At 42.7% G+C, this 26928-nt stretch overlaps 1 protein-coding gene across 1 annotated transcript in view; it reads left to right on the top strand.

The window, feature by feature from the left end:
- LOC126336590 (sialin-like) overlaps positions 1–26928 on the top strand; it is a 141875-nt gene that overhangs the window by 46640 nt on the left and 68307 nt on the right. The window contains exon 2 of the mRNA XM_050000451.1: positions 9562–9791. Coding sequence (XP_049856408.1) covers positions 9562–9791 — 230 coding nt within the window. The remainder of the gene's footprint in view (positions 1–9561; positions 9792–26928) is intronic.

The following is a 26928-nucleotide window of genomic DNA, read 5'->3' as shown; positions in this document are numbered from 1 at the left end:
TTTCTTCCTCAAATTAAGTCCTATGTTTGATACTAGTAGACATCTCTTGGCCAGGAATTCTCTTTTTGCCAGTGCTCGTCTGCTCTTTGTGTCCTCCTTGCTCTCTCTTTCATTGGTTATGTTGTTGCCTGGTCGTAGAATTCCTTATCGTCATCTTCTTTGTGACCATCAATCCTGATCTTAAATTTCTCGCTGTTCTCATGTCTGCTGCTTCTCATTATTTTCGCCTTTCTTCGATTTACTCTCAGTCTGTATTCTGTATCCATTAGACAGTTTATGTCATTCAGAAGATCATGTAGGTTTTCTTCAATGTCACTCAGGACAGCAATGTCATCAATGAATCGTACCATTGATATCCTTTCACCTTGAATCTCTATCAAATAACGTATATGTATGGCCACAACATTTTATTTTTCACGCAGAACTTTCATTTAAGAAAAAGCCAGAACTCATGGATCAAGCCAATGGTTCAGTAAAAACCTGTGTTTTGTTCAGTCAAGCCTCTTAAGGAAGTCTGATATACATAATGAATAGTGACGGTTCTGTATATTCTCGTTCTCCGCGTTACAGTGAAAATGATACACATTCCAGGACCACACTGTTGGGTCGTATTCTCCACTTCTCGTATTAGTAGACGGCAAACTCAGGATCCCTGGCGTAGGATCAGACCCATCTGACTCGTATTTCACGCACTTCGTGAAGCACCAGCAGAGCCTGACAATGACTGTGTCTGTCCAAATTTTCCAGGCTGCCGATTGCGTCACTCCTTTTGTGTGAGCCCAAGGCCTCCTTCGGTCTGAGCACGTAAAAACTGATGCTGCTGCTCCTATTATGACTTCCTCAGTGTGAGGAGGTTTGAATGGAAGTTTGTGGCCTGTTGGCCTTTACTCCCCTGAGGATCTTGTAGAATCTTCTCTCTGTACTGGTGGTTGTATCTGGACTGGCAAAGAGTGCCGATGACCTATTTCTTGAGCTTGTCGATATGACGATTTTTCTTCTTCTTCTTACTCGTTGCTGAGGTCTCTGTCTCGGATGGGATATCGTGCATAAATATTCCTGCTTTATCATATTCTCCGTTAACCAGAGAGATGATTATACAGCGCATTTGCAGCTCTGTGAAAATAGGGTAGGAATCAATCAGATTGAATTCCTCCCTGGAAAGATCAATAAGGCCTTCTGGATACCCAAGTGCGTGATGTGGGAGTGGAGGCTTAGGATGGTTTGGTGGAACGAACGGATAGGGGTTGTCGTGGTGGGGGTATGTACAGTCGCGAAGCGAGCCAGCGATCTTCTTTGTTACAGCGCTTGCGCTGTACATGTCTGGGAGCGGGAGGAATGGGACTTATTCCCACTCTTCTTCTTGTGCAGCTGCTTCGGTGTCCTTCTTCTTGTGCTGTGTCGAGGCGACGGCAGGCTCGTCGGTCTGCGTGGCCACCGTCGCGAACTCCTTCTCTCGTGGAGGAGTCGTCTGGGTGGCGGTGTCTTCTGTTGTGGCGGAATCTTCTTTGGCTGAGCGAAGCTCCTGCGTCAGCACAGCAATCTGACGCCGAACCTCGTCCAGTTCCGCCAGCCTGGCCGCCCTCTCTTCCACCAAGGCGGATTTGAAGGCGGACATGGCTTCTTGTACGGCGTGATTAAGGCGCCTGTGGACGACGTCTCCTGTGCAAGAGACCACCTCTTCGTGTGTGGTGGTCACTTGCTTCTGCATCTTCTTCTCCGATCCGCGCCAATTTCTTCTGTAGGCGCAGGAACGGGCGTTGGACGCGTGTGCGCAGCCGCAGTTGGCGCAAGTACAGGGGGTGTCCTTCTGCTTTTTGCAGTCGCGTGTGTCGTGTGCTTGCGCACACTTCAAACACGCAACTGCGCCGCTGCAGTGCTGGGCGACGTAGCCAAGCTTTTGGCAACGAAGGCACTGCGCTGCAGTCTTCCTCTTCTTGTTGCCGGATGTTCCTGCTAGCGCGAGCAGCAACACCGCCGAGGCAGCAGCTTTGCGTCCCCTTATGCGTTCCGACATCTCGAGTAGCAACAGCGACAATCAGCGATGCCTAACTCTCCGCAGCCTGATTCACAGGCTTTAGATAAGAGCACGGGGCGAGAGCTGTTAGTTGCAGGCTGCTACATCTTTCCCTACGTTGAAGAAGCTCTGTTGTGATACGACTGGGTCTGAAGTCTAGCTCAAACGAAAAACCAGCACTTAGCTCATGGTCACATTTAGGATCCATAGATCCCTAGATTGAACTTGTGGTCTGTGCCGTACTTGGAGAAATTTTCATATAATTGACGAACAAAAATAGCATTTTAAAGTAATTTTCGAATTTAAAGCCTATAACGTAGCATTTAAGATTAATACTTAATTTTATATAATTTTAATACACGATTTATGTTTTAATGAATTGGTGAGTTTAAAGATGAAAAGAAATTTCGTATGACTCTTCAACTTTTAAGTTCATTTTTTAAATCAGGATAACTGTATTTTATGGCACTGTATAATAATACCTGTAGATTAGATGGAGAAAATCGTCTTATTACAATGTCAGGTTTGCCTTGCTGTTACATTATTGTTTTTCGCTGGTGATGGCAGGTGCAGCCCTCAAATGCTGTAACATTGATACTAATAAATTTTTAAAGATACTTTCAGTTGGTAGCACAATAATTATTACAACAACAAAATTATTTCTTCAAAGAATAGAGTAATTTTTCTTAGAAAACATATTGTCTATGTAACTTTTGGATTTCTAGTTAATAATAGTGACCAAGACATACTACGACTAAACGTCCTCTAAAAGTACAAGTGCCAGTTCACATTATCTATATGCCAAGAGAAAACATGTGATATCATAAGTCACGTCTCCATTATTTGTGAAGTCATCATCTTCACATGACAAGCCATGTCAACTTATCTATGACATCATTCGAAATCCAAGAAGCCAAACTTCGTTTCTTGCAATGCTGATAGCTATGACACTGAAACCATAATCACATCCAAATATTTCGCTAGCCAAACGAAACAACCAATCACAGCCTACTATTTTAGTATCTGTTAAAATGAAACAGCCAATCAAACTACAGCTACCATGTTCAAAAGTATCTGAATTATTTTCATGGTCAAAATTACACTCCTGGAAATTGAAATAAGAACACCGTGAATTCATTGTCCCAGGAAGGGGAAACTTTATTGACACATTCCTGGGGTCAGATACATCACATGATCACACTGACAGAACCACAGGCACATAGACACAGGCAACAGAGCATGCATAATGTCGGCACTAGTACAGTGTATATCCACCTTTCGCAGCAATGCAGGCTGCTATTCTCCCATGGAGACGATCGTAGAGATGCTGGATGTAGTCCTGTGGAACGGCTTGCCATGCCATTTCCACCTGCCGCCTCAGTTGGACCAGCGTTCGTGCTGGACGTGCAGACCGCGTGAGACGACGCTTCATCCAGTCCCAAACATGCTCAATGGGGGACAGATCCGGAGATCTTGCTGGCCAGGGTAGTTGACTTACACGTTCTAGAGCACGTTGGGTGGCACGGGATACATGCGGACGTGCGTTGTCCTGTTGGAACAGCAAGTTCCTTTGCCGGTCTAGGAATGGTAGAAAGATGGGTTCGATGACGGTTCGGATGTACCGTGCACTATTCAGTGTCCCCTTGACGATCACCACAGGTGTACGGCCAGTGTAGAAGATCGCTCCCCACACCATGATGCCGGGTGTTGGCCCTGTGTGCCTCGGTCGTATGCAGTCCTGATTGTGGCGCTCACCTGCACGGCGCCAAACACGCATACGACCATCATTGGCACCAAGGCAGAAGCGACTCTCATCGCTGAAGACGACACGTCTCCATTCGTCCCTCCATTCTCGCTGTCGCGACACCACTGGAGGCGGGCTGCACGATGTTGGGGCGTGAGCGGAAGACGGCCTAACGGTGTGCGGGACCGTAGCCCAGCTTCATGGAGACGGTTGCGAATGGTCCTCGCCGATACCCCAGGAGCAACAGTGTCCCTAATTTGCTGGGAAGTGGCGGTGCGGTCCCCTACGGCACTGCGTAGGATCCTACGGTCTTGGCGTGCATCCGTGCGTCGCTGCGGTCCGGTCCCAGGTCGACGGGCACGTGCACCTTCCGCCGACCACTGGCGACAACATCGATGTACTGTGGAGACCTCACGCCCCACGTGTTGAGCAATTCGGCGGTACGTCCACCCGGCCTCCCGCATGCCCACTATACGCCCTCGCTCAAAGTCCGTCAGCTGCACATACGGTTCACGTCCACGCTGTCGCGGCATGCTACCAGTGTTAAAGACTGCGATGGAGCTCCGTATGCCACGGCAAACTGGCTGACACTGACGGCGGCGGTGCACAAATGCTGCGCAGCTAGCGCCATTCGACGGCCAACATCGCGGTTCCTGGTGTGTCCGCTGTGCCGTGCGTGTGATCATTGCTTGTACAGCCCTCTAGCAGTGTCCGGAGCAAGTATGGTGGGTCTGACACACCGGTGTCAATGTGTTCTTTTTTCCATTTCCAGGACTGTATTTACTAAAAATGAAAGAATTAATTCAGACTGCAGATTTGTTTATTCGCTTGCTGCTTAGTGAAGTATTTTATCCAACATGTGTCTTGGGCAGCTATAGGATTGGTTAGATTCGTTTAGGTATATCGCCCGATTTAGACCCAAGCATGGAATGTGTTTTGTAACCATTTATAAATGGAAATAGCATGGGGCGCTTGACTTGAGAGTCCACTCTCATGTTTAGGCTTTAGTTCTGACAGATTTGTGTGTGTGTGTGTGTGTGTGTGTGTGTGTGTGTGTGTCTGTGTGTGTGTGTGTGTGTGTGTGTGTGTGTGTGTGTGTGTGTGTATTCGTAACAATAGCTGTAAGCATTGTATGTTTTGTTGTTGATGTCTTTTTGCAAGTATTTTAGATGTGGAAATAACATTGTGACAAGAAGCATCATGTGTTTCAAAGAACAGTTTGCATGTGGAAAAATTTAATTTGAGGTCTGTTGTTCCTTACACCAAATGTGATTCAGAGAATGAACCACGGACATTGAAAAGAGATTGTCTGTTTCGTTTCAATCGCAACTAAAATACTGCGATTAGATTGACTCTTTCGTTTTCATGGGTGCCGTTATCTACAAGAAATGATATGCTGCTTCTTGGATTGTGAATGATGTATTAGGGGCTTGTCACATGCTGATTATATCGTAGATAAGGAGACGTGGCTTATAACATCATGTGTTTGACCCTGTCATAGAGATAACCCATGATATCACTTGCACTTTTCAAGGTCATTTAAGTACAAAGCGGGCTGGATAATGGGTAGCTATTGTAGAGACATCACAAGACAATGTGTTATCTTGTCAAACAGAATGGGTCTTGTACGTTTCTGGCAATATCTCAATGACGAATAAACCTATCTGAAAGTAGTTTTCCCTCGCTATAAAAACACAAGAATCTTCCTCTGGTGAAGGGAAGTATAAAAATTTACGTGTCCTGCCTTTTATGAAATGAAGTCCGAAGGAAATCGGCTGTCGGCGTAATCGATTCACTTAAACTGCCGAATTTTCGTTAACCAACTATTTCAAAGACTTACTGTCATTGCCAAGTGACCGGCTGTCACTACAACCATTAAAAACTTCAGCAAAATAAGCTCACGCAAAGTAATTACGTCTACGTCTTTTAAGATTATAAGAAGATGAGTACCACAATATTTAAACAGAAACGTTTTTTTATTTTAAATTTTTGTCTATTCTACAGCCTAGGTGATATGCACATAAATGCGGCCCTGCTTAACCTCACAGTTCTACTGCAAGGTAAACACTGATGACAAACTAATCTTTGTTAAGAGAATTATATCTCTGATTTAAATAATGAAAACTCCACCAGTTATTTACTTCTTCATGCTTATCACAACGAGTTTCGAGATTTTATACTCATTTTCAACTGCATTTGTTTATATGAACATTTTTGGTAATGTTTGCATGTGTGATTTTCTACCTCACTTGCGTCTTTTTGATGTTATACTGCAATCGGAAAATCGGACAAAATGAGTGTTTTTAAATGCTAATGTTAGAAACGGTATTTTTGTTTGTCTACTTACAGGTATTGTGCATCGTCCATTATACAGAATATCACAAACACGCAAGTCATCACTTTCTCTTTGTTTTAGTAATAAAAACATTTTATAAAGGTATATACATTCCTGGAAAAAGGAAAAAAGAACACATTGACACCGGTGTGTCAGACCCACCATACTTGCTCCGGACACTGCGAGAGGGCTGTACAAGCAATGATCACACGCACGGCACAGCGGACACAGCAGGAACCGCGGTGTTGGCCGTCGAATGGCGCTAGCTGCGCAGCATTTGTGCACCGCCGCCGTCAGTGTCAGCCAGTTTGCCGTGGCATACGGAGCTCCATCGCAGTCTTTAACACTGGTAGCATGCCGCGACAGCGTGGACGTGAACCGTATGTGCAGTTGACGGACTTTGAGCCAGGGCGTATAGTGGGCATGCGGGAGGCCGGGTGGACGTACCGCCGAATTGCTCAACACGTGGGGCGTGAGGTCTCCACAGTACATCGATGTTGTCGCCAGTGGTCGGCGGAAGGTGCACGTGCCCGTCGACCTGGGACCGGACCGCAGCGACGCACGGATGCACGCCAAGACCGTAGGATCCTACGCAGTGCCGTAGGGGACCGCACCGCCACTTCCCAGCAAATTAGGGACACTGTTGCTCCTGGGGTATCGGTGAGGACCATTCGCAACCGTCTCCATGAAGCTGGGCTACGGTCCCGCACACCGTTAGGCCGTCTTCCGCTCACGCCCCAACATCGTGCAGCCCGCCTCCAGTGGTGTCGCGACAGCGTGAATGGAGGGACGAATGGAGACGTGTCGTCTTCAGCGATGAGAGTCGCTTCTGCCTTGGTGCCAATGATGGTCGTATGCGTGTTTGGCGCCGTGCAGGTGAGCGCCACAATCAGGACTGCATACGACCGAGGCACACAGGGCCAACACCCGGCATCATGGTGTGGGGAGCGATCTTCTACACTGGCCGTACACCTGTGGTGATCGTCAAGGGGACACTGAATAGTGCACGGTACATCCAAACCGTCATCGAACCCATCGTTCTACCATTCCTAGACCGGCAAAGGACCTTGGTGTTCCAACAGGACAACGCACGTCCGCATGTATCCCGTGCCACCCAACGTGCTCTAGAAGGTGTAAGTCAACTACCCTGGCCAGCAAGATCTCCGGATCTGTCCCCCATTGAGCATGTTTGGGACTGGATGAAGCGTCGTCTCACGCGGTCTGCACGTCCAGCACGAACGCTGGTCCAACTGAGGCGCCAGGTGGAAATGGCATGGCAAGCTGTTCCACAGGACTACATCCAGCATCTCTACGATCGTCTCCATGGGAGAATAGCAACCTGCATTGCTGCGAAAGGTGGATATACACTGTACTAGTGCCGTCATTGTGCATGCTCTGTTGCCTGTGTCTATGTGCCTGTGGTTCTGTCAGTGTGATCATGTGATGTATCTGACTCCAGGAATGTGTCAATAAAGTTTCCCCTTCCTGAGACAATGAATTCACGGTGTTCTTATTTCAATTTCCAGAAGTGTATATAAATTGTCAGTTATAAAATGTATTTTTACCACTGTTGGCTACTGAATTATCGATTAAATTGCTTTATTGAGAAAATGTACACATTTATGAAAATTACTACAGTTATCATATGCAGGAATAACATTTTAAATAGTTAACCGATTTAATATCTCATGTGTCCCTGAGAATTTTTATTCTTACTTTTTGTGGTGTACACAAATTTCAAATTCCTCCATTATATCTATTGTATGTGATTTTTGGAAGTGGTGGATTATCTTACGATCTTGTTCTCTGTTTTAGAATAGGTGCCCAGTTTTTCTGTATGTGTTACTATTGTTGATTTTATAAATTGGTTATGTGTGTAACATTTGATGTATTCATTGTATCTAATTTTAAAATCCTGCCAGTTTGTCCTATGAGGTAGCTTGAGTATCTTTTACATGTTATTTTTATATTCCTGAATTTGAGACTTTGTCTTTTTTATTGTTTAAAGAGTGGACAAATATCTGTCGTAGTTGGTTTTTTGTGGAGAAAGCCACTTTCACTTTATGTGACTTAAGTAGGTTTGCTATTTTTGAGAAATGTTACCTACGTAAAGTATGTTAGTCATAGGTTCAAATACGCGTCCGCCCATCCAGATTCAGGTTTTCCCTAAATCACTCCAGGTAAATGCTGGGACTGCTCCTTTCAAAGGAAATGGCCGATGTCCTCTCCTGTTCTAGAAAGATTTCGAGCTTGTGCTCCGTCTCTAATGACCTCGATGTCTGTGGGACGTTAAGCCCTAATCTTCCTCTCATTACTCCCGTGTTGATAGGGAGTTGCCGCTAGCTCAGGCCCAGATTCCACCAAGCTGCCCCACTGCTGGCTAAGCGAATTTGCAGTTCCTTCCGTATTGCTTACACCTGGTTCTATGGGTCCCTTGTTGTCTGTCCTCTTTAACTATGGTGGTAGATTTTAGAAAAAAAGAGGAAGCGTAGGGCTTAACATCCCATGGACGTCGATGTCAGTCGTGAAGAAACGCTGTGCTCTTTCTTGCCTGTCTCCCCTGTCACTGATGACGAGCACTCTAAATCGGATTAACAAGGTGTTTGCAAGATATTTCCTTAGAGGTTTAATTACTTTCCCTTAGGATTCTTGTAATGAATCTCATCTCGAAGGTCGAAACAGATAACTTGTGGAAACAAACAAAATTTTAGTAAATATACCAATAATAGTCGTCTCCAAATTACAGAGGTGTCGTCCTTCGTGTAATTTTCCTTTCAGTTCCCGCAGAGGAGATTCTCGAACACCGGAGTGGTCGCAATCCGCGACGAGTACATCATGAAATGGGCTATGCAGTTATCAGCACATATAAGCAGTTGATGACGTGAGCTAGGAAGAAAGCAAAGTTACAAGCCGATTAATATATTTTCATTTGGTGCAAACTTGGAAATAATATAATAATATTTATTAACAGTGGACAAGTGACGCTGTATTACAGGCAATAGAGGAGAAATATGTCGTAATTCCTTGCTTCCTAATTAAGGAGAAAATAAAGTTGTTCATAAACTGATTTTATTTTCAAAATGAAAGATGAAGCATTAAAAAAAAGACAGTTAATTTTGAGACTGATACTTACTCGTTTCTTTTTGAAAGCCCTCATCTTGCACAGTGAAACTGCAGAAACACTCTGTATGCATTATAATGTTTACGGAAAAATGTATCCAATGTTCTTCACACTAGAATCACACATGAATATGTTTAATTTACTTAAAGACCTGGAATACCACACTATCTTGTACAATTACATATGTTTTCCTTTGCTGAATTGGAATCAAAAGTGAGTTGACGAGAAACAAGAAAGCGGAAGAAACTAGTATTAATGCCAGCAATCTGGAGATGAATGTACTGATATTACAACAAAATTCATTGTCAGATCCATTGAAAAGACACTTTTCTATTGCTGTGTTACAGGATGCCTGTCATGCACCAGTGTACTGTGGTGTATCACCTTCCTGGGCTGTGGAGTCAACTACATGATCAGGAGCAACATAAACATCGCTATAGTCTCCATGGTGAAGAAACGATCGTCAGACGGGAGTGCTGTGGTCAGCGAATGCTTCCATTCGGATATCAACATAACCAGAAACTACATCCTCAACGAGAGCCTTCCTCAAGTGGAACCGACTGACAACAATAACGAGGTAACTGTTTTAAGAGAAGTAAATAAAACTCAGCATGAGAAATTTAAACAACAGTTACTCCAAAATTTGCTTCCATCTGTTGATCGCCTCCTCACAATGCCTAAATCTGGGCTATAATAATGCGCTACACTGAGGTGACAAGGGTCACTGGATACCTCCTAATATTGTGTCGGAGCTCCTTTTTCCCAGCATAGTGCAATAATTCGAATGGCATGGACTCATCAAGTTTTTGGAAGCCTCCTGCAGAAATAGTTAGTCGTACTGCCTCTATAGTCGCCCGTAACTCCGAAAGTGCTGAACTCTCGATTATCACCTATAAATGTTCGACGGGGTTCATGTCGGGCGATCTGGGTGGCCAAATCATTCGCTCTGACTGTCCAGGATGTGCTTCAAACCAATGGCGAACAATGTGGCCCGGTGACACGGCGCATTGTGTCCCATAAAAATCGTCGTTTGCAAACAGGAAGCCCATGAATGGCTGCAAATGGTCTCCAAGTAGAAAAAGAAAAAAAGGTCCCCAGTGAATGATCGGTTCAGTTGGACCACAGGACCCAGTCCATTCCATGTTAACAGAGCCCACACCATTACGGAACCATTACCATCTTGTAGGGTGCCCATGAACCATGGACCTTGCCGTTGGTGGGGAGGCTTGCGTGCCTCAGCGATACAGATGGCCGTACCGTAGGTGCAACCACAACGGAGGGGTATCTGTTGAGAGGTCAGACAAACATGTGCTTCCTGAAGAGGGGCAGCAGCCTTTTCAGTAGTTGCAGGGGCAACAGTCTGGATGATTGACTGATCTGGCCTTTCAACATTAACCAAAACGGCCTTCTGTGCTGATACTGCGAACGGCTGAAAGCAAGGGGAAACTACAGCCGTAATTTTTCCCAAGGACATGCAGCTTTACTGTATGATTAAATGATGATGGCGTCCTCTTGGGTAAAATATTCCGGAGGTAAAATAGTCCCCCATTTGGATCTCCGGGCAGGGACTACTCAAGAGGATGTCATCATCAGGAGAAAAAAAACTGGCGTTCTACGGATCGGAGCGTGGAATGTCAGATCCCTTAATCGGGCAGGTAGGTTAGAAAATTTAAAAAGGGAAATGGATAGGTTAAAGTTAGATATAGTGGGAATTAGTGAAGTTCGGTGGCAGGAGGAACAAGACTTCTGGTCAGGTGACTACAGGGTTATAAACACAAAATCAAATAGGGGTAATGCAGGAGTAGGTTTAATAATGAATAGGAAAATAGGAATGCGGGTAAGCTACTACAAACAGCATAGTGAACGCATTATTGTGGCCAAGATAGATACGAAGCCCACACCTACTACAGTAGTACAAGTTTATATGCCAACTAGCTCTGCAGATGACGAAGAAATTGAAGAAATGTACGATGAAATAAAAGAAATTATTCAGATAGTGAAGGGAGATGAAAATTTAATAGTCATGGGTGACTGGAATTCGAGTGTAGGAAAAGGGAGAGAAGGAAACATAGTAGGTGAATATGGATTGGGGCTAAGAAATGAAAGAGGAAGACGCCTAGTAGAATTTTACACAGAGCACAACTTAATCATAGCTAACACTTGGTTTAAGAATCATGAAAGAAGGTTGTATACATGGAAGAACCCTGGATATACTAAAAGGCATCAGATAGATTATATAATGGTAAGACAGAGATTTAGGAACCAGGTTTTAAGTTGTAAGACATTTCCAGGGGCAGATGTGGACTCTGACCACAATCTATTGGTTATGACCTGTAGATTAAAACTGAAGAAACTGCAAAAATGTGGGAAATTAAGGAGATGGGACCTGGATAAACTGAAAGAACCAGAGGTTGTAGAGAGTTTCAGGGAGAGCATAAGGGAACAATTGACAGGAATGGGGGAAAGAAATACAGTAGAAGAAGAATGGGTAGCTCTGAGGGATGAAGTAGTGAAGGCAGCAGAGGATAAAGTAGGTAAAAAGACGAGGGCTGCTAGAAATCCTTGGGTAACAGAAGAAATATTGAATTTAATTGATGAAAGGAGAAAATATAAAAATGCAGTAAATGAAGCAGGCAAAAAGGAATACAAACGTCTCAAAAATGAGATCGACAGGAAGTGCAAAATGGCTAAACAGCGATGGATAGAGGACAAATGTAAGGATGTAGAAGCTTATCTCACTAGGGGTAAGATAGATACTGCCTACAGGAAAATTAAAGAGACCTTTGGAGAGAAGAGAACCATGTGTACGAATATCAAGAGCTCAGATGGCAACCCAGTTCTAAGCAAAGAAGAGAAGGCAGAAAGGTGGAAGGAGTATATAGAAGGTTTATACAAGGGCGATGTACTTGAGGACAATATTATGGAAATGGAAGAGGATGTAGATGAAGACGAAATGGGAGATACGATACTGCGTGAAGAGTTTGACAGAGCACTGAAAGACCTGAGTCGAAACAAGGCCCCCGGAGTAGACAACATTGCATTAGAACTACTGACGGCCTTGGGAGAGCCAGTCATGACAAAACTCTACCAGCTGGTGAGCAAGATGTATGAGACAGGCGAAATACCCTCAGACTTCAAGAAGAATATAATAATTCCAATCCCAAAGAAAGCAAGTGCTGACAGATGTGAAAATTACCGAACTATCAGTTTAATAAGTCACAGCTGCAAAATACTAACGCGAATTCTTTACAGACGAATGGAAAAACTGGTAGATGCGGACCTTGGGGAGGATCAGTTTGGATTTCGTAGAAATGTTGGAACACGTGAGGCAATACTGACCTTACGACTAATCTTAAAAGAAAGATTAAGAAAAGGCAAACCTACGTTTCTGGCATTTGTAGACTTAGAGAAAGCTTTTGACAATGTTGACTGGAATACTCTCTTTCAGATGCTAAAGGTGGCAGGGGTAAAATACGGGGAGAGAAAGACTATTTACAATTTGTACAGAAACCAGATGGCAGTCATAAGAATCGAGGGGCATGAAAGGGAAGCAGTGGTTGGGAAAGGAGTGAGACAGGGTTGTAGCCTCTCCCGATGTTATTCAATCTGTATATTGAGAAAGCTGTAAAGGAAACAAAAGAATAATTTGGAGTAGGTATTAAAATTCATGGAGAAGAAGTAAAAACATTGAGGTTCGCCGATGACATTGTAATTCTGTCAGAGACGGCAAAGGACTTGGAAGAGCAGTTGAACGGAATGGATAGTGTGTTGAAAGGAGGATATAAGATGAACATCAACAAAAGCATAACGAGGATAATGGAATGTAGTCAAATTAAATCGGGTGATGCTGAGGGAATTAGATTAGGAAATGAGACACTTAAAGTAGTAAAGGAGTTTTGCTATTTATGAAGTAAAATAACTGATGATGGTCGAAGTAGAGAGGATATAAAATGTAGACTGGCAATGGCAAGGAAAGCGTTTCTGAAGAAGAGAAATTTGTTAACATCGAATATAGATTTATGTATCAGGAAGTCGTTTCTGAAAGTATTTGTTTGGAGTGTAGCCATGTATGGAAGTGAATCATGGACGATAACTAGTCTGGACAAGAAGAGAATAGAAGCTTTCGAAATGTGGTGCTACAGAAGAATACTGAAGATAAGGTGGATAGATCACGTAACTAATGAGGAGGTATTGAATAGGATTGGGGAGAAGAGAAGTTTGTGGCACAACTTGACTAGAAGAAGGGATCGGTTGGTAGGACATGTTTTGAGGCATCAGGGGATACCAAATTTAGCATTGGAGGGCAGCGTGGAGGGTAAAAATCGTAGAGGGAGACCGAGAGATGAGTACACTAAGCAGATTCAGAAGGATGTAGGTTGCAGTAGGTACTGGGAGATGAAGCAGCTTGCACAGGATAGAGTAGCATGGAGAGCTGCATCAAACCAGTCTCAGGACTGAAGACAACAACAACAACAGCGTGCCTTGTTGACAGCTTCTATCCGTGACTTCATGGAGTCTACGCCTCACTCGTCACTCGAACCCTCAATCAGCAGTCTTCTGGCTGGTTTGATGCGGTCCGACATGTATTCCTCTCCGTGCTAACCTCTTCATTTCAGAGTAGGACTTGTAACCTACGTCCTCAGTTGTTTTCTGGATGTACTCCAATCTCGCTGTTCCTCCACAGTGTTTCCCCTCTACAGCTCCCACTAATACCATCGAAGGCATTTCCTGATGTTTTAACAGGTGTCCTAGATTAGATTAGTAATTACTCCATGGATCATGAATACGACACTTCGTAATGATGTGGAACGTCTCAGGTTAATAAAAGGTGTCTATACAAGATATTACATGGCACAAAATATTACATCCATTTGCAGACAACCACTTAATGATTTTCTGAAAAACATTGTTTACAATTTCACCAGTTAATTCTTGTCTGTTCGGTGTGATAGCTATACTTGTATCATCGGCAAAAAGTACCAGCTTTGCATCTTCGTGAATATAGAATGGCAAGTCATTAATATATATTAAGAACAGCAGAGGACCCAAGAACGAACCTTGCAGCACCCCATTCTTGATTGTTCCCAGGTTTGAGAAATCAACAGTTTTTTTGCATATTATGTCAACTGCTTATTTCATGCTGTGTCTTCTCCCTGTCAGTGTTTTACACATGTTCCTTTTCCTCTCCGATACTGCGCAGAAACTCCTCATTCCTTACTTTATCAGTCCATCTAATTTTCAACATTCGTCTGTAGCAGCACATCTCAGATACTTCGATTCTCTTCTGTTTCTGTTTTTCCACAGTCCATGTTTTACTTCGATACCATGCTGTGCTCCAAACGTACATTCTCAGAAATTTCTTCCTCAAATTAAAGTCTATGTTTGATATTAGTAGACTTCTCTTAGGCAGGAATGCCCCTTTTGCCACTGCTAGTCCGCTTTTTATGTCTTCCTTGCTCTGTCCTTAATTGGTTATTCTGCTGCCTAAGCAGCAGAATTCCTTAATTTCTTCTACTTCATGACCATCACCCCCGATAAGTTTCTCACTACTCTCATTTTTGCTACTTCTCATTACTTTCGTCTTTCTTCGATTTACTCTCAGCCCTTATGCTGTACTCAGTAGACTGTTCATTCCACTCAACAGATCATGTAATTATTCTTTACTTTCACTCAGGATAGCTATTTCATCATTGAAATCCTTTCACCTTGAATTTTAATCCCACTTCTGAATCTTTCTTTTATTTCCATAATTGCTTCTTCGATGTACAGATTAAACAGTAAGGGCGAAGGCTACATCCCTATCTTACACACATTTTAATCCGAGCACTTCGTTCTTGGCGTCCACTCTCATTATTTCCTCTTGGCTCTTGTACATATTATATATTACCCTCCTCACCCTATAGATTATCCCTATTTTTCTGAGAATTTTGAACATCTCGCACTATTTTACATTATTGAACGCCTTTTATTTTTCGTCAATTCATATGAATAGATTTTTCTTCAGTCTCGCATCCTTTTTCAATGGAAACCTCATAATTGCCTCTCTGGTAACTTTGCCTCTCCTAAAGCCAAACTAATGGTCGTCCAACACATCCTCAGTTTTCTTTTCCATTCTTCTACACATTATTCTGGTCAGCAAATTGGATGCATGAGCTATTAAACCGACTGCGCCATAATTTTCGCAGTTATCAGCTCTTGCAGTTTTTGGAATTTTCTGCATGATATTTTTCCGAAAGTCAGATGGTAAGTCGCCAGACTCATACATTCTACACACCAACGTGAATAGCCGTTTTGTTGCCACTTCCCCCAATGGCTTCAGAAATTCTGGTGGAATGTTATGTATCCCTTCTGGCTTATTTGATCTTACGTCCTCCGAAGCTCTTTTAAATTCTAATTCTAATACTAAATCCACTATCTCTTCCAAATCGAGTCCTGTTTCTTCTTATACCACATCATACAAATCTTCCCCCTCACAGAGGTCTTCAATGCACTCTTTCTACCTATCCGCTCTATCCTATGCATTTAACAGTGGAATCCCCGTTGCACTCTTAATTTTTACCACCCTTGCTTTTAATTTCACCGAAAGTTCTTCTAACAATCATTTCTTTTTCGATTTCTTCACATTTTTTTTGTAGCCATTTCGTCTTAGCTTCCCTACACTTCCTATTTATTTCATTCCTCAGCGACTTGTACTTCTCTATTCCTGAATTTCCCTGAACATTTTTGTACTTTTCTCATCGATCATCTGAAATATTTCTTTGTTACCCATGGTTTCTTCGCAGTTACCTTCTTTGTGCCTATGTTTTTCTTTCCAACTTCTTTGATTCCCCTTTTCAGATGTCCTTCCCTCTTAAACTATATTGGTTATTGAACTATTCTGTATCGCAGTCTCTATAGGCTTAGAGAACTTCAAGCCTATCGCGTGATTCCTTAGTGCTTCCGTGTCCCACTTCTCTGCGTATGAATTCTTCCTTACTAATCACTTCAACTTCAGTCTACTTTTCATCATTACTTCACTGTGATCTGAGTCTACATCTGCTCCTGGGTACGCCTTACAATTCAATATCTGATTTTGGAATCTGTGTCTAATCATGATGTAATCTGACTGAAATCTTCCCATATCACGCAGCTTATTCCAATACACCTCCTCCTCTTGTGATTATTCACCAGAGTATTCGCTGTTATTAGCTGAAATTAATTACAGAACTCAATGAGTATATTTCCTCTCTCATTCTTTGTCCCAAGCCCATATTCTCCTGCAACCGTTTCTTCTACTTCTTCCCCTACTACAGCATTCTGTCAGATTTTCGTCTCCCTTTACGTACCGTATTATCCTTTCAGTACCCTCATATACTTTATCTTCAGCTTGCAACGTCGGCATGTGTACCCGAATTATCGTTGTCGATGTTGGTTTGCTGTCGATTCTGATAAGAACAACCCTATCAGTCAACTGTTCACAGTAACACACTCTCTGCCCTACCTTCCCATTCATAGCGAATCTTACTCCCGTTATACCATTTTGTGCTGCTGTTGATATTACCCTGTACTCATCTGACCAGGAAACCTTGTTTTCTTTCCATTTCAGTTCACTGATCCCTACTATATCTAGACTGAGCTTTTGCATTTCCCTTTCCAGATTTTCTAGCTTTCTACCACTTTCAAGCTTTTGACATTCCACGCCCCGACTCGTAGAACGTTATCCTATCGTTAAGTATTTGATCTCTTTCTCATGTTCTCCTCTCCTTTGGCAGTCCCTCCCAGAGATTCGAATGGGAGACTATTCCGGAATCTTTTGCTGATGGAGAGTTCAAATGGCTCTGAGCAAATGGTTCAAATGGCTCTGAGCACTATGGGACTCAACTGCCGTGGTCATTAGTCCCCTAGAACTTAGAACTACTTAAACCTAACTAACCTAAGGACATCACACACATCCATGCCCGAGGCAGGATTCGAACCTGCGACCGTAGCAGTCGCACGGTTCCGGACTGCGCGCCTAGAACCGCGAGACCACCGTGACCGGCGATGGAGAGTTCATCATGATACTTTTTCAATTACAGACCACCTGTCCTGTGGATATACGTTATGTGTCTTTAATGCAGTGGTTTCCATTGTCTTATGTATCCTCATGCTGCTGGTCATTGCTGATTCTGCCGCCTTTAGGAGCAGTTTCCCAACCCAAGGACACGAGTGTTCCCTGAACCTCGGTCCTCTTCTCCAGCCGTCTTGGACAAGGCCGGCCGGCCGGTGTGACCGAGCGGTTCTAGGCGCTGCAGTCTGGAACAGCGCGACAGCTACGGTCGCAGGTTCGAATCCTGCCTCGGCCATGGATGTGTGTGGTGTCCTTAGGTTAGTTTGGTTTAAGTAGTTCCAAGTTCTAGGGGACTGGTGACCTCAGATGTTACGTCCCATAGTACTCATAGCCATTTGAACCATTTGACAAGGCTGTTGGCAGATGAGAGTCACTCCTTATGCCAGACGTCTTTGGCCGCCAATGTTAATTATTAATGAGCTCTTAACAACCGAAATCGGGACTCATCTGACCAGACCACGGTTTTCCAGTCGTCTAGGGTCCAACCGATACCGTCACGATCGCAGGAGTAGAGCTACTGACGGTTTCGTGCTGTTAGCAAAGGCACTCTCGTCGGTCGTCTGCTGCCATAGCCCATTAACGGCAAATTTCGCTGCGCTGTCTCAACGGATACATTCATCGTACGTCCCTCATTGATTTCTGACGTTTTTTCACCCAGTGTTGCTTGTTTGTTAGCACTGACAACTCTACGCAAACGCTGCTGCTCTCGGTTGTTAGGTGAAGGACGTCGGCCACTGCGTTGTCCATGCTGAGAGGTAATGTTTGAAATTTGGTATTCTCGGCACTCTCTTCACATTTTGGATCTCGAAATACTGAATTCTGTAACTATTTACAAACTGGAATGTCTCATACATCGAACTCCAACTACCATTCTGAGTTCAAAGTCTGTTAACTCGCGTCGTGCGGCCCTAATCACGCCGGAAACCTTTTCACATGAATGACAGCTTCACCAAGGCGACGTTCTTTTATACATTGTGTACGCTAAACTACCGCCTTCTGTACACGTCCATATAGCTATCCCATGACTTTTCTCACTTCAGTGTATTCTATTCCGAAAAATCTTTGCAGCCACTAAATCAGCTGATTGATTACATTGTCTTGTAAACATGACCAGTTTTTAAGTCCGAACAACCGTGGTAGCGCAGACATTTCAGAACATCTTGCTTTGTGGATTTACACGTACGTTCTCTAATTCGCTGTGAAATGCATGACAAACGGCACTTTCCATTTCATCATATATTATAGCTTATTCCCATTTTGTTCAAGTTTTCAGCGCGGAAAGAATGGTTGCTTAAACAGAGTAGAATAGAACAGAATCTTTATAGAAATAGAAATGTTTTATACGATCATTTGATTGGAACATTGATGACTCATCAATGAATAATCCTATGCCTGCCTAAGTATACCTTAAAACAAGATACATTAAAATAAAGCATATGAATGCTCCCAGAAGCACATTACAACATAAAAAGATAATTACGTGTTAGGTTTCATCCTGTTTCTTAAAATTTCCACAGTTATTTAAAATTATTCTTTTTAAGTATTTTTCATGTTTGTTTTTCTACTTTGTAAATACGGACATACTTCAAACAGTACATACTTTCATAAAAGTAGTATATATGCATACATCTAGATATTTAAATACATAGTTTCCACGATACTATGTTTATAAGTATGGACACACAAAAAAAGAACACATACCTCCATTAAAAGAGAACATAGAAAGTAATGTAAAAAGAAACAGGAAAACAAAACAAATGTAGTATCTACTACTTGTCTTCCTGGTTTATAAAAACATCCACACTATAGCACATTTGCTTTTTAAATATTCCTATTCGACCTGTGGGTTCTATCTTCCAGTCCTTTAACTCTGAACGCATTTTATTGCTAGGCTTCAAAGCCATGTAATAAGGAGTATTTTCAAATAATGTTAGCCTGTGGCACAGTAGCATGTAATTTTGTTTGTGCCTTGTTTCATGAGGATGTATAAATGAATTTCCCTCAAAAAATGTGGATTTTTTAACTCAAAGAGAAGTGTTTTATACATAAACATGGAAGAAATTGTCAGTAAGTCAAGACTTGCAAATAAAGGTTTGTATGATTGTTTATTGTTTGTTCCAGTCATAGCTTTGATAATTTTTGTCTGAAGCTTGAATACTTCAAGGAGGCTTCCTTTCTCAACTCCCCAAAAAATTATTCCATATATTACAAATGATATAAAATATGCATAATACACAATTTTCCTAACAGCTAATCAGTTACTTTATTTAGAACACTCATTGCATACACAAAACTATTTAACTGCTTCAGTAAGCAATCCACATGATCAGTCCATGACAAGTTTTTGTTAATAATTACTCCCAAAAATTCAACACATTCTGCAATTATCAGTTCTCTGCCTATATCTACATCTACATCTACATCCGTACTCCGCAAGCCACCTGACGGTGTGTGGCGGAGGGTACCCTGAGTACCTCTATCGGTTCTCCCTTCTATTCCAGTCTCGTATTGTACGTGGAAAGAAGGATTGTCGGTATGCTTCTGTGTGGGCTCTAATCTCTCTGATTTTATCCTCATGGTCTCTTCGCGAGATATACGTAGGAGGGAGCAATATACTGCTTGACTCTTCGGTGAAGGTATGTTCTCGAAACTTCAACAAAAGCCCGTACCGAGCTACTGAGCGTCTCTCCTGCAGAGTCTTCCACTGGAGTTTATCTATCATCTCCGTAACGCTTTCGCAATTACTAAATGATCCTGTAACGAAGCGCGCTGCTCTCTGTTGGATCTTCTCTATCTCTTCTATCAACCCTACCTGGTGCGGATCCCACACTGCTGAGCAGTATTCAAGCATTGGGCGAACAAGCGTACTGTAACCTACTTCCTTTGTTGTCGGATTGCATTTCCTTAGGATTCTTCCAATGAATCTCAGTCTGGCATCTGCTTTACCGACGATCAACTTTATATGATCATTCCATTTTAAATCACTCCTAATGCGTACTCCCAGATAATTTATGGAATTAACTGCTTCCAGTTGCTGACCTGCTATTTTGTAGCTAAATGATAAGGGACCTATCTTTCTATGTATTCGCATCACATTACACTTCGCTACATTGAGATTCAATTGCCATTCCGTGCACCACGCGTCAATTCACTGCAGATCCTCCTGCATTTCAGTACAATTTTCCATTGTTGCAACCTCTCGATACACCACAGCATCATCTGCAAAAAGCCTCAGTGAACTTCCGATGTCATCCACCAGGTCATTTATGTATATTGTGAATAGCAACGGTCCTATGACACTCCCCTGCGGCACACCTGAAATCACTCTTACTTCGGAAGACTTCTCTCCATTGAGAATGACGTGCTGCGTTCTGTTATCTAGGAACTCCTCAATCCAATCACACAATTGATCTGATAGTCCGTATGCTCTTACTTTGTTCATTAAACGACTATGGGGAACTGTGTCAAACGCCTTGCGGAAGTCAAGAAACACGGCATCTACCTGTGAACCCGTGTCTAAGGCCCTCTGAGTCTCGTGGACGAATAGCGCGAGCTGGGTTTCACACGATCGTCTTTTTCGAAACCCATGCTGATTCCTACAGAGTAGATTTCTAGTCTCCAGAAAAGACATTATACTCGAACATAATACGTGTTCCAAAATTCTACAACTGATCGACGTTAGAGATATAGGTCTATAGTTCTGCACATCTGTTCGACGTCCCTTCTTGAGAACGGGGATGACCTGTGCCCTTTTCCAATCCTTTGGAACGCTTCGCTCTTCTAGAGACCTACGGTACACCGCTGCAAGAAGGGGGGCAAGTTCCTTCGCGTACTCTGTGTAAAATCGAACTGGTATCCCATCAGGACCAGCGGCCTTTCCTCTTTTGAGCGATTTTAATTGTTTCTCTATCCCTCTGTCGTCTACTTCGATATCTACCATTTTGTCAACTGTGCGACAATCTAGAGAAGGAAGCACAGTGCAGTCTTCCTCTGTGAAACAGCTTTGGAAGAAGACATTTAGTAATTCGGCCTTTAGTCTGTCATCCTCTGTTTCAGTACCATTTTGGTCACAGAGTGTCTGGACATTTTGTTTTGATCCACCTACCGCTTTGACATAGGACCAAAATTTCTTAGGATTTTCTGCCAAGTCAGTACATAGAACGTTACTTTCGAATTCATTGAAAGCCTCTCGCATAGCCCTCCTCACACTACATTTCGCTTCGCGTAATTTTTGTTTGTCTGCAAGGCTTTGGCTATGTTTATGTTTGCTGTGAAGTTCCCTTTGCTTCCGCAGCAGTTTTCTAACTCGGTTGTTGTACCACGGTGGCTCTTTTCCATCTCTTACGATCTTGCTTGGCACATACTCATCTAACGCATATTGTACCATGGTTTTGAACTTTGTCCACTGATCCTCAACACTATCTGCACTTGAGACAAAACTTTTGTGTTGAGCCGTCAGGTACTCTGTAATCTGCTTTTTGTCACTTTTGCTAAACAGAAAAATCTTCCTACCTTTTTTAATATTTCTATTTACGGCTGAAATCATCGACGCAGTAACCGCTTTATGATCGCTGATTCCCTGTTCTGCATTAACTGATTCAAATAGTTCGGGTCTGTTTGTCACCAGAAGGTCTAATATATTATCGCCACGAGTCAGTTTTCTGTTTAACTGCTCAAGGTAGTTTTCAGATAAAGCACTTAAAAATATTTTACTGGATTCTTTGTCCCTGCCACCCGTTATGAACATTTGAGTCTCCCAGTCTATATCCGGCAAATTAAAATCTCCACCCAGAACTATAACATGGTGGGGAAATCTACTCGAAATATTTTCCAAATTATTCTTCAGGTGCTGAGCCACAACAGCTGCTGAGCCCGGGGGCCTATAGAGACATCCAATTACCATGTCTGAGCCTGCTTTAACCGTGACCTTCACCCAAATCATTTCACAATTCGAATCTCCGTCAATTTCCTTCGATAATATTGCACTTCTTATCGCTATAAACACGCCTCCCCCTTCACTGTCCAGCCTATCTCTGCGGTATACATTCCAATCAGAGTTTAGGATTTCATTACTGTTTACGTCTGGTTTCAGCCAACTTTCTGTTCCTAGTACTATATGGGCGTTGTGACCGTTTATTAATGAGAGCAGTTCTGGGACCTTTCTATAGACGCTTCTGCAGTTTACTATTAGCACATTAATATTGTTATTCCTTGTTGCATTTTGCCTACTCCTGCCTTTCCGCGTCTCAGGAGGCGTCTTGTCGGGCCTAGGGAGGGAATTCTCTAACCTAAAAAAACCCCATGTGCACTCCACACGTACTCCGCTACCCTCGTAGCCGCTTCCGGCGTGTAGTGCACGCCTGACCTATTCAGGGGGACCCTACATTTCTCCACCCGATAGCGGAGGTCGAGAAATTTGCACCCCAGCTCTCCGCAGAATCGTCTGAGCCTCTGGTTTAAGCCTTCCACTCGGCTCCAAACCAGAGGACCGCGATCGGTTCTCGGAACGATACTACAAATAGTTAGCTCTGATTCTACCCCGCGAGCGAGGCTTTCCACCTTCACCAACTCCGCCAACCGCCTGTACGAACTGAGGATGACCTCTGAACCCAGACGGCAAGAGTCATTGGTGCCGACATGAGCAACAATTTGCAGTCGGGTGCACCCAGTGCTCTCTATCGCCGCCGGTAGGGCCTCCTCCACATCTCGGATGAGACCCCCCGGCAAGCAGACAGAGTGAACACTGGCCTTCTTCCCCGACCTTTCCGCTATTTCCCTAAGGGGCTCCATCACCCGCCTAACGTTGGAGCTCCCAATAACTAATAAACCCCTCCCCCCGTGTGCCTGCTCGGACCTTGCTGAAGGAGCAGCCACATGTCCACTCACAGGCAGAGCGGGCGATGCCACACGGCCAGCCTCCACATTGACCCTCCGCCTCGTGCGCCGCGAACGCCGCTGAACCCGCCACTCCCCTTGGGGAGAGGGTGGCCCAACCGCGCCCGGTACCCGCGAAGATGTCTCGACAGCAGGGACAGTGGGTGAAGCATCTAACACCTGGGGTGCACCTTGCGACGCACCAGACTCCCCACTGCCGCTACACTCCGAGGCAGCAGCCTGAAGACGGCTGACCGCGGCCATCAACACGCTCAGCTGTTCGCGAAGAGTGGCCAGCTCCTCCTGCGTCCGTACACAGCAGCCACACATCCTAGCCATCCTAAGAAATCAATTTACTATAGAGTGTTAATCAGCTTTTAACTAGACTGCTAATTCACTAAAGGCGGTTGATTATTGACTAAACTGTGATTGCTAACCACTTCTTGTAGAAACAAGGAAAATAGCACTACCTGTCTCTGGACGGTATTGAAAACAAACACTAGCACTACGAGCACTATGGCTGACTAAAGGGACTCTCTGACTGTATTCGAAACACACACGAGATCTATGGAACACTTAATAGCACTCTACTATTAAAGCTTCCTAAAAGCAAAAACACGCAGAAGAAGAAGTGACAAGTAAGAAAAATACAGATAATACTTAAATTAAGGTAGCTCGCTGCACAGCAGACGTGAAGCAGACGGCGGTAACTTAACTGTGTTATATATTGAACAGTTCATTAGGTCCTGAGGTGTACAATTTGTGTTTTTGTTAGGTTTAGTTTCATAGCATTATTATTTATCCAGTTTTCTAGTTATTGAAGTCTCTCTTTCGTTTTCTGTGTTAATTCTTCAGTGTTTTTAAAGCAGACTACCGCTGTTGAGTCATCTGCATACTGAATCGTGTTTGAAGTTACCTTATCTGCCATGTAATTTATATAATATAGAAATAGTAATGGGCCTAGTATGGACCTCTGGGGTAGATTTGCTTGTATTTCCTTCCAATTAGAGCAAGTTTACTCGCCCTTATGTTGTATAACTACCCTCTGTTTCCTATTTTTGAGGATCAATGTGAACCAACTTAAAGATTTTTCAAGGAAGCCATAAGAAGATAATTTGAGGAGCAGCTACTTATGGTTTACCATATCAAAAGCCTTACTTAGGTCACAGAAGATACTGGACACCCTCTCCTTGTTATCAAGGCATTTGTTTATTTCAGTGATTAGTTCATTAATAGCATGCACAGGGCTTCAGTCCTTCCTAAAACCACACTGATTATTAAGAATAATGCTATGTTTTTATTATATTTTTCTAGTTGGTTATACACTACTCACACAAATATTTTAGAATTGGTAGTAGAAGTGGTAGTATTGATACTGGACGAAAACTTCCTATCTCCTCTTGTCTGCCCTTTTTGTGATTTAGGTCGAACTACCGCACACTTCAAACTGTCTGGAAAGCAGCCCTCATGAAACGATCGATTTATTATGTGACAGAGTTGGAGTGCAATATTATTACATACTACCTTTATTATTTTTGTTGTAACTTCATCCCAGCCCACAGATTTGAGATTTTTTAGGGATTTTATAATGTTAGCCTCTTCATAGCAGGATAAATGAGTGAATTTGAATTCTACTGATCTGTGCCACATCATGTTCGGACTTACGTGTGGAAGAGGGAGATGGTAGATTTTGTTAAAATTTATGAAATACCTGTTGAATTCTTCACAAATATGTCTGGAATTTTGTAATCATTTCCCCATCTATTTCCAATTTATGATTAAAGTTTTTTGTTTTTTTCAGAACCTATCTCAGTCCTGACAATCTGCCACACAGTTTTTGACTTATTTGTGGCATCTGATATATATTTATTGTTTGCCATTTGTTTCGCCTGTTTAACTACTCTACCAAATATTCATTTATATTTGTTTACATAGCTGGCAAATTCTGCAGCATGGTTGGTTTTTCCTTCCATGTGCAGTTTCATCCTTCTAATACTAGAGATCAAGATGCCTTCAGTTATCCATGAGTTCTTTTTACAGTTTTTGTCACGTGGTGTTATGGAGGGGAAGCAGTCATTGAAAACGCGCATGATACAAAAGCATTGTAGTTTGTGTTTATTGAGTACTGCTGGCTGAACGACCAGGATGTTTCATTTAGTCTTGAGACAAATGTATTCACATTGTGTTGGCTGAAGTTCCTGACTCGTTTCACTGTTATAGTTGTTTATAAATTTGGCAGTGGGATAAAAAGGGCTGAATGGTCAGATATACCTAATCCTAAGATTAACTTTTCTGTAGCACCATAGTTGGTGCTGCTCACTATGTTATCTACACATGTTGCAGAAGATACTGTTATTCTAGTGTGCTTGCTAAAATTTAATGTTAAGCCATTTGTAAATAACATGTCCTTCAGAGAAACAGCAAACCTATCATCAGCTCTTACATTTATGTTGAAGTCAGCACAAATTATGACCTTCTTACATAACTTTTCTACGTGCGCTACACAGCAAGGTTTCAAATTTGTCTCAAATGCATATGTAGCTGAAAAGTCAGGGATATGAGATATACTAATAATTACAATGCCGTATTCCGAAAGTTCAATGCAGCAGCTTTCAAATAATAGTTCATCATTCAAGCAATTAAAAGTCTGCCTGACTCAAAGCTGAGTGATTCTTCTGCTATAATGCAAGTTCCTCCAAAACATACTTTTCTACAAAAAAACTCGCTGCTAAATTGCAACCTGAAAGTGAGTTTATCAAGTTTATATTTTGATTTTTAGACAGTGCTCGTTTAAGCATATAACTTCTACAGAACTTGTGTTCTCCAGAAATACTACTAATTCATTCAATTTGTTCATCATTCTTAGTGATAGACCGCCTATGGTAAGATGCATTATGAATTTATTACGAACTAATACAAACAGAGTATCATTTAATTGGTCATCGACTGTGACACCTGACTTGGTCTTTAATTCTAAATTGCATTTCGTAATTTTTTTCCTCGTAGACCAAATTCCATGGGAATTGTTTCACTTTGTTTGTTTCCCTGTGAGGGATGGCCCAGCACAATAACAGACTTATTTCTACTTTCGTTAACGAGAGAGATCTCTTTAAGAGCACTGCTTATGTCAGAAGTTAGCATCCTTTTACCATGTTTGTTGAGATGCATTCCATGGTATGTGAAAAAGTTTGTTTCATAGTTACTAATGTCTATCACCTTAACATTCACAAACTTGGCAAGGAAGTTTTTCAGCTTCAAATTAGTAAGTCTAATTTCTTTGTTAACGCACAACCAGTCTAGTAAGTAATACCGTAGTGGCAATGTTGCTACGATGACATTGGTGAAATACAGGAACCGAGCACTTTAAACAGCTTCTTAATAAAAGAACTAGCTTCGTTCCTGTAGACGTTATTAGCACCCTCTATGAGCATAGCATAATCAGTCCTTGTGAAATCAGAACATTCTTCGTTAACATTCACCGTCACGCTATCGAAATTTGCCCCAGGTTTTACGATTCCAGAAACTTGAAAACTGTCATTCACATTGTTTGTCAATAATTACGGAATGATTCGATCGTGACTATCGCCAAATAGTTTCACTTTCTTCTTTTGCAGCCGTTTTTCCACTGCTGAGCTGTTGTTTGAAGTACATTTAGCATATTCCTTTGAAAAACCGTTATTACACGACGCTGAGAAGTCTTCCTGAGTTTCCTGGTGTTTATGGCTGTCTTCTTTTCATGAAGTGCAATTTG

This window comes from Schistocerca gregaria, chromosome 2, assembly GCF_023897955.1.
Source record: "Schistocerca gregaria isolate iqSchGreg1 chromosome 2, iqSchGreg1.2, whole genome shotgun sequence".
Taxonomy (NCBI): Eukaryota; Metazoa; Arthropoda; class Insecta; order Orthoptera; family Acrididae; genus Schistocerca; species Schistocerca gregaria.
Note: the sequence above shows the minus strand (reverse complement) of the source record. Positions and strands in the feature narration are given on the sequence as shown.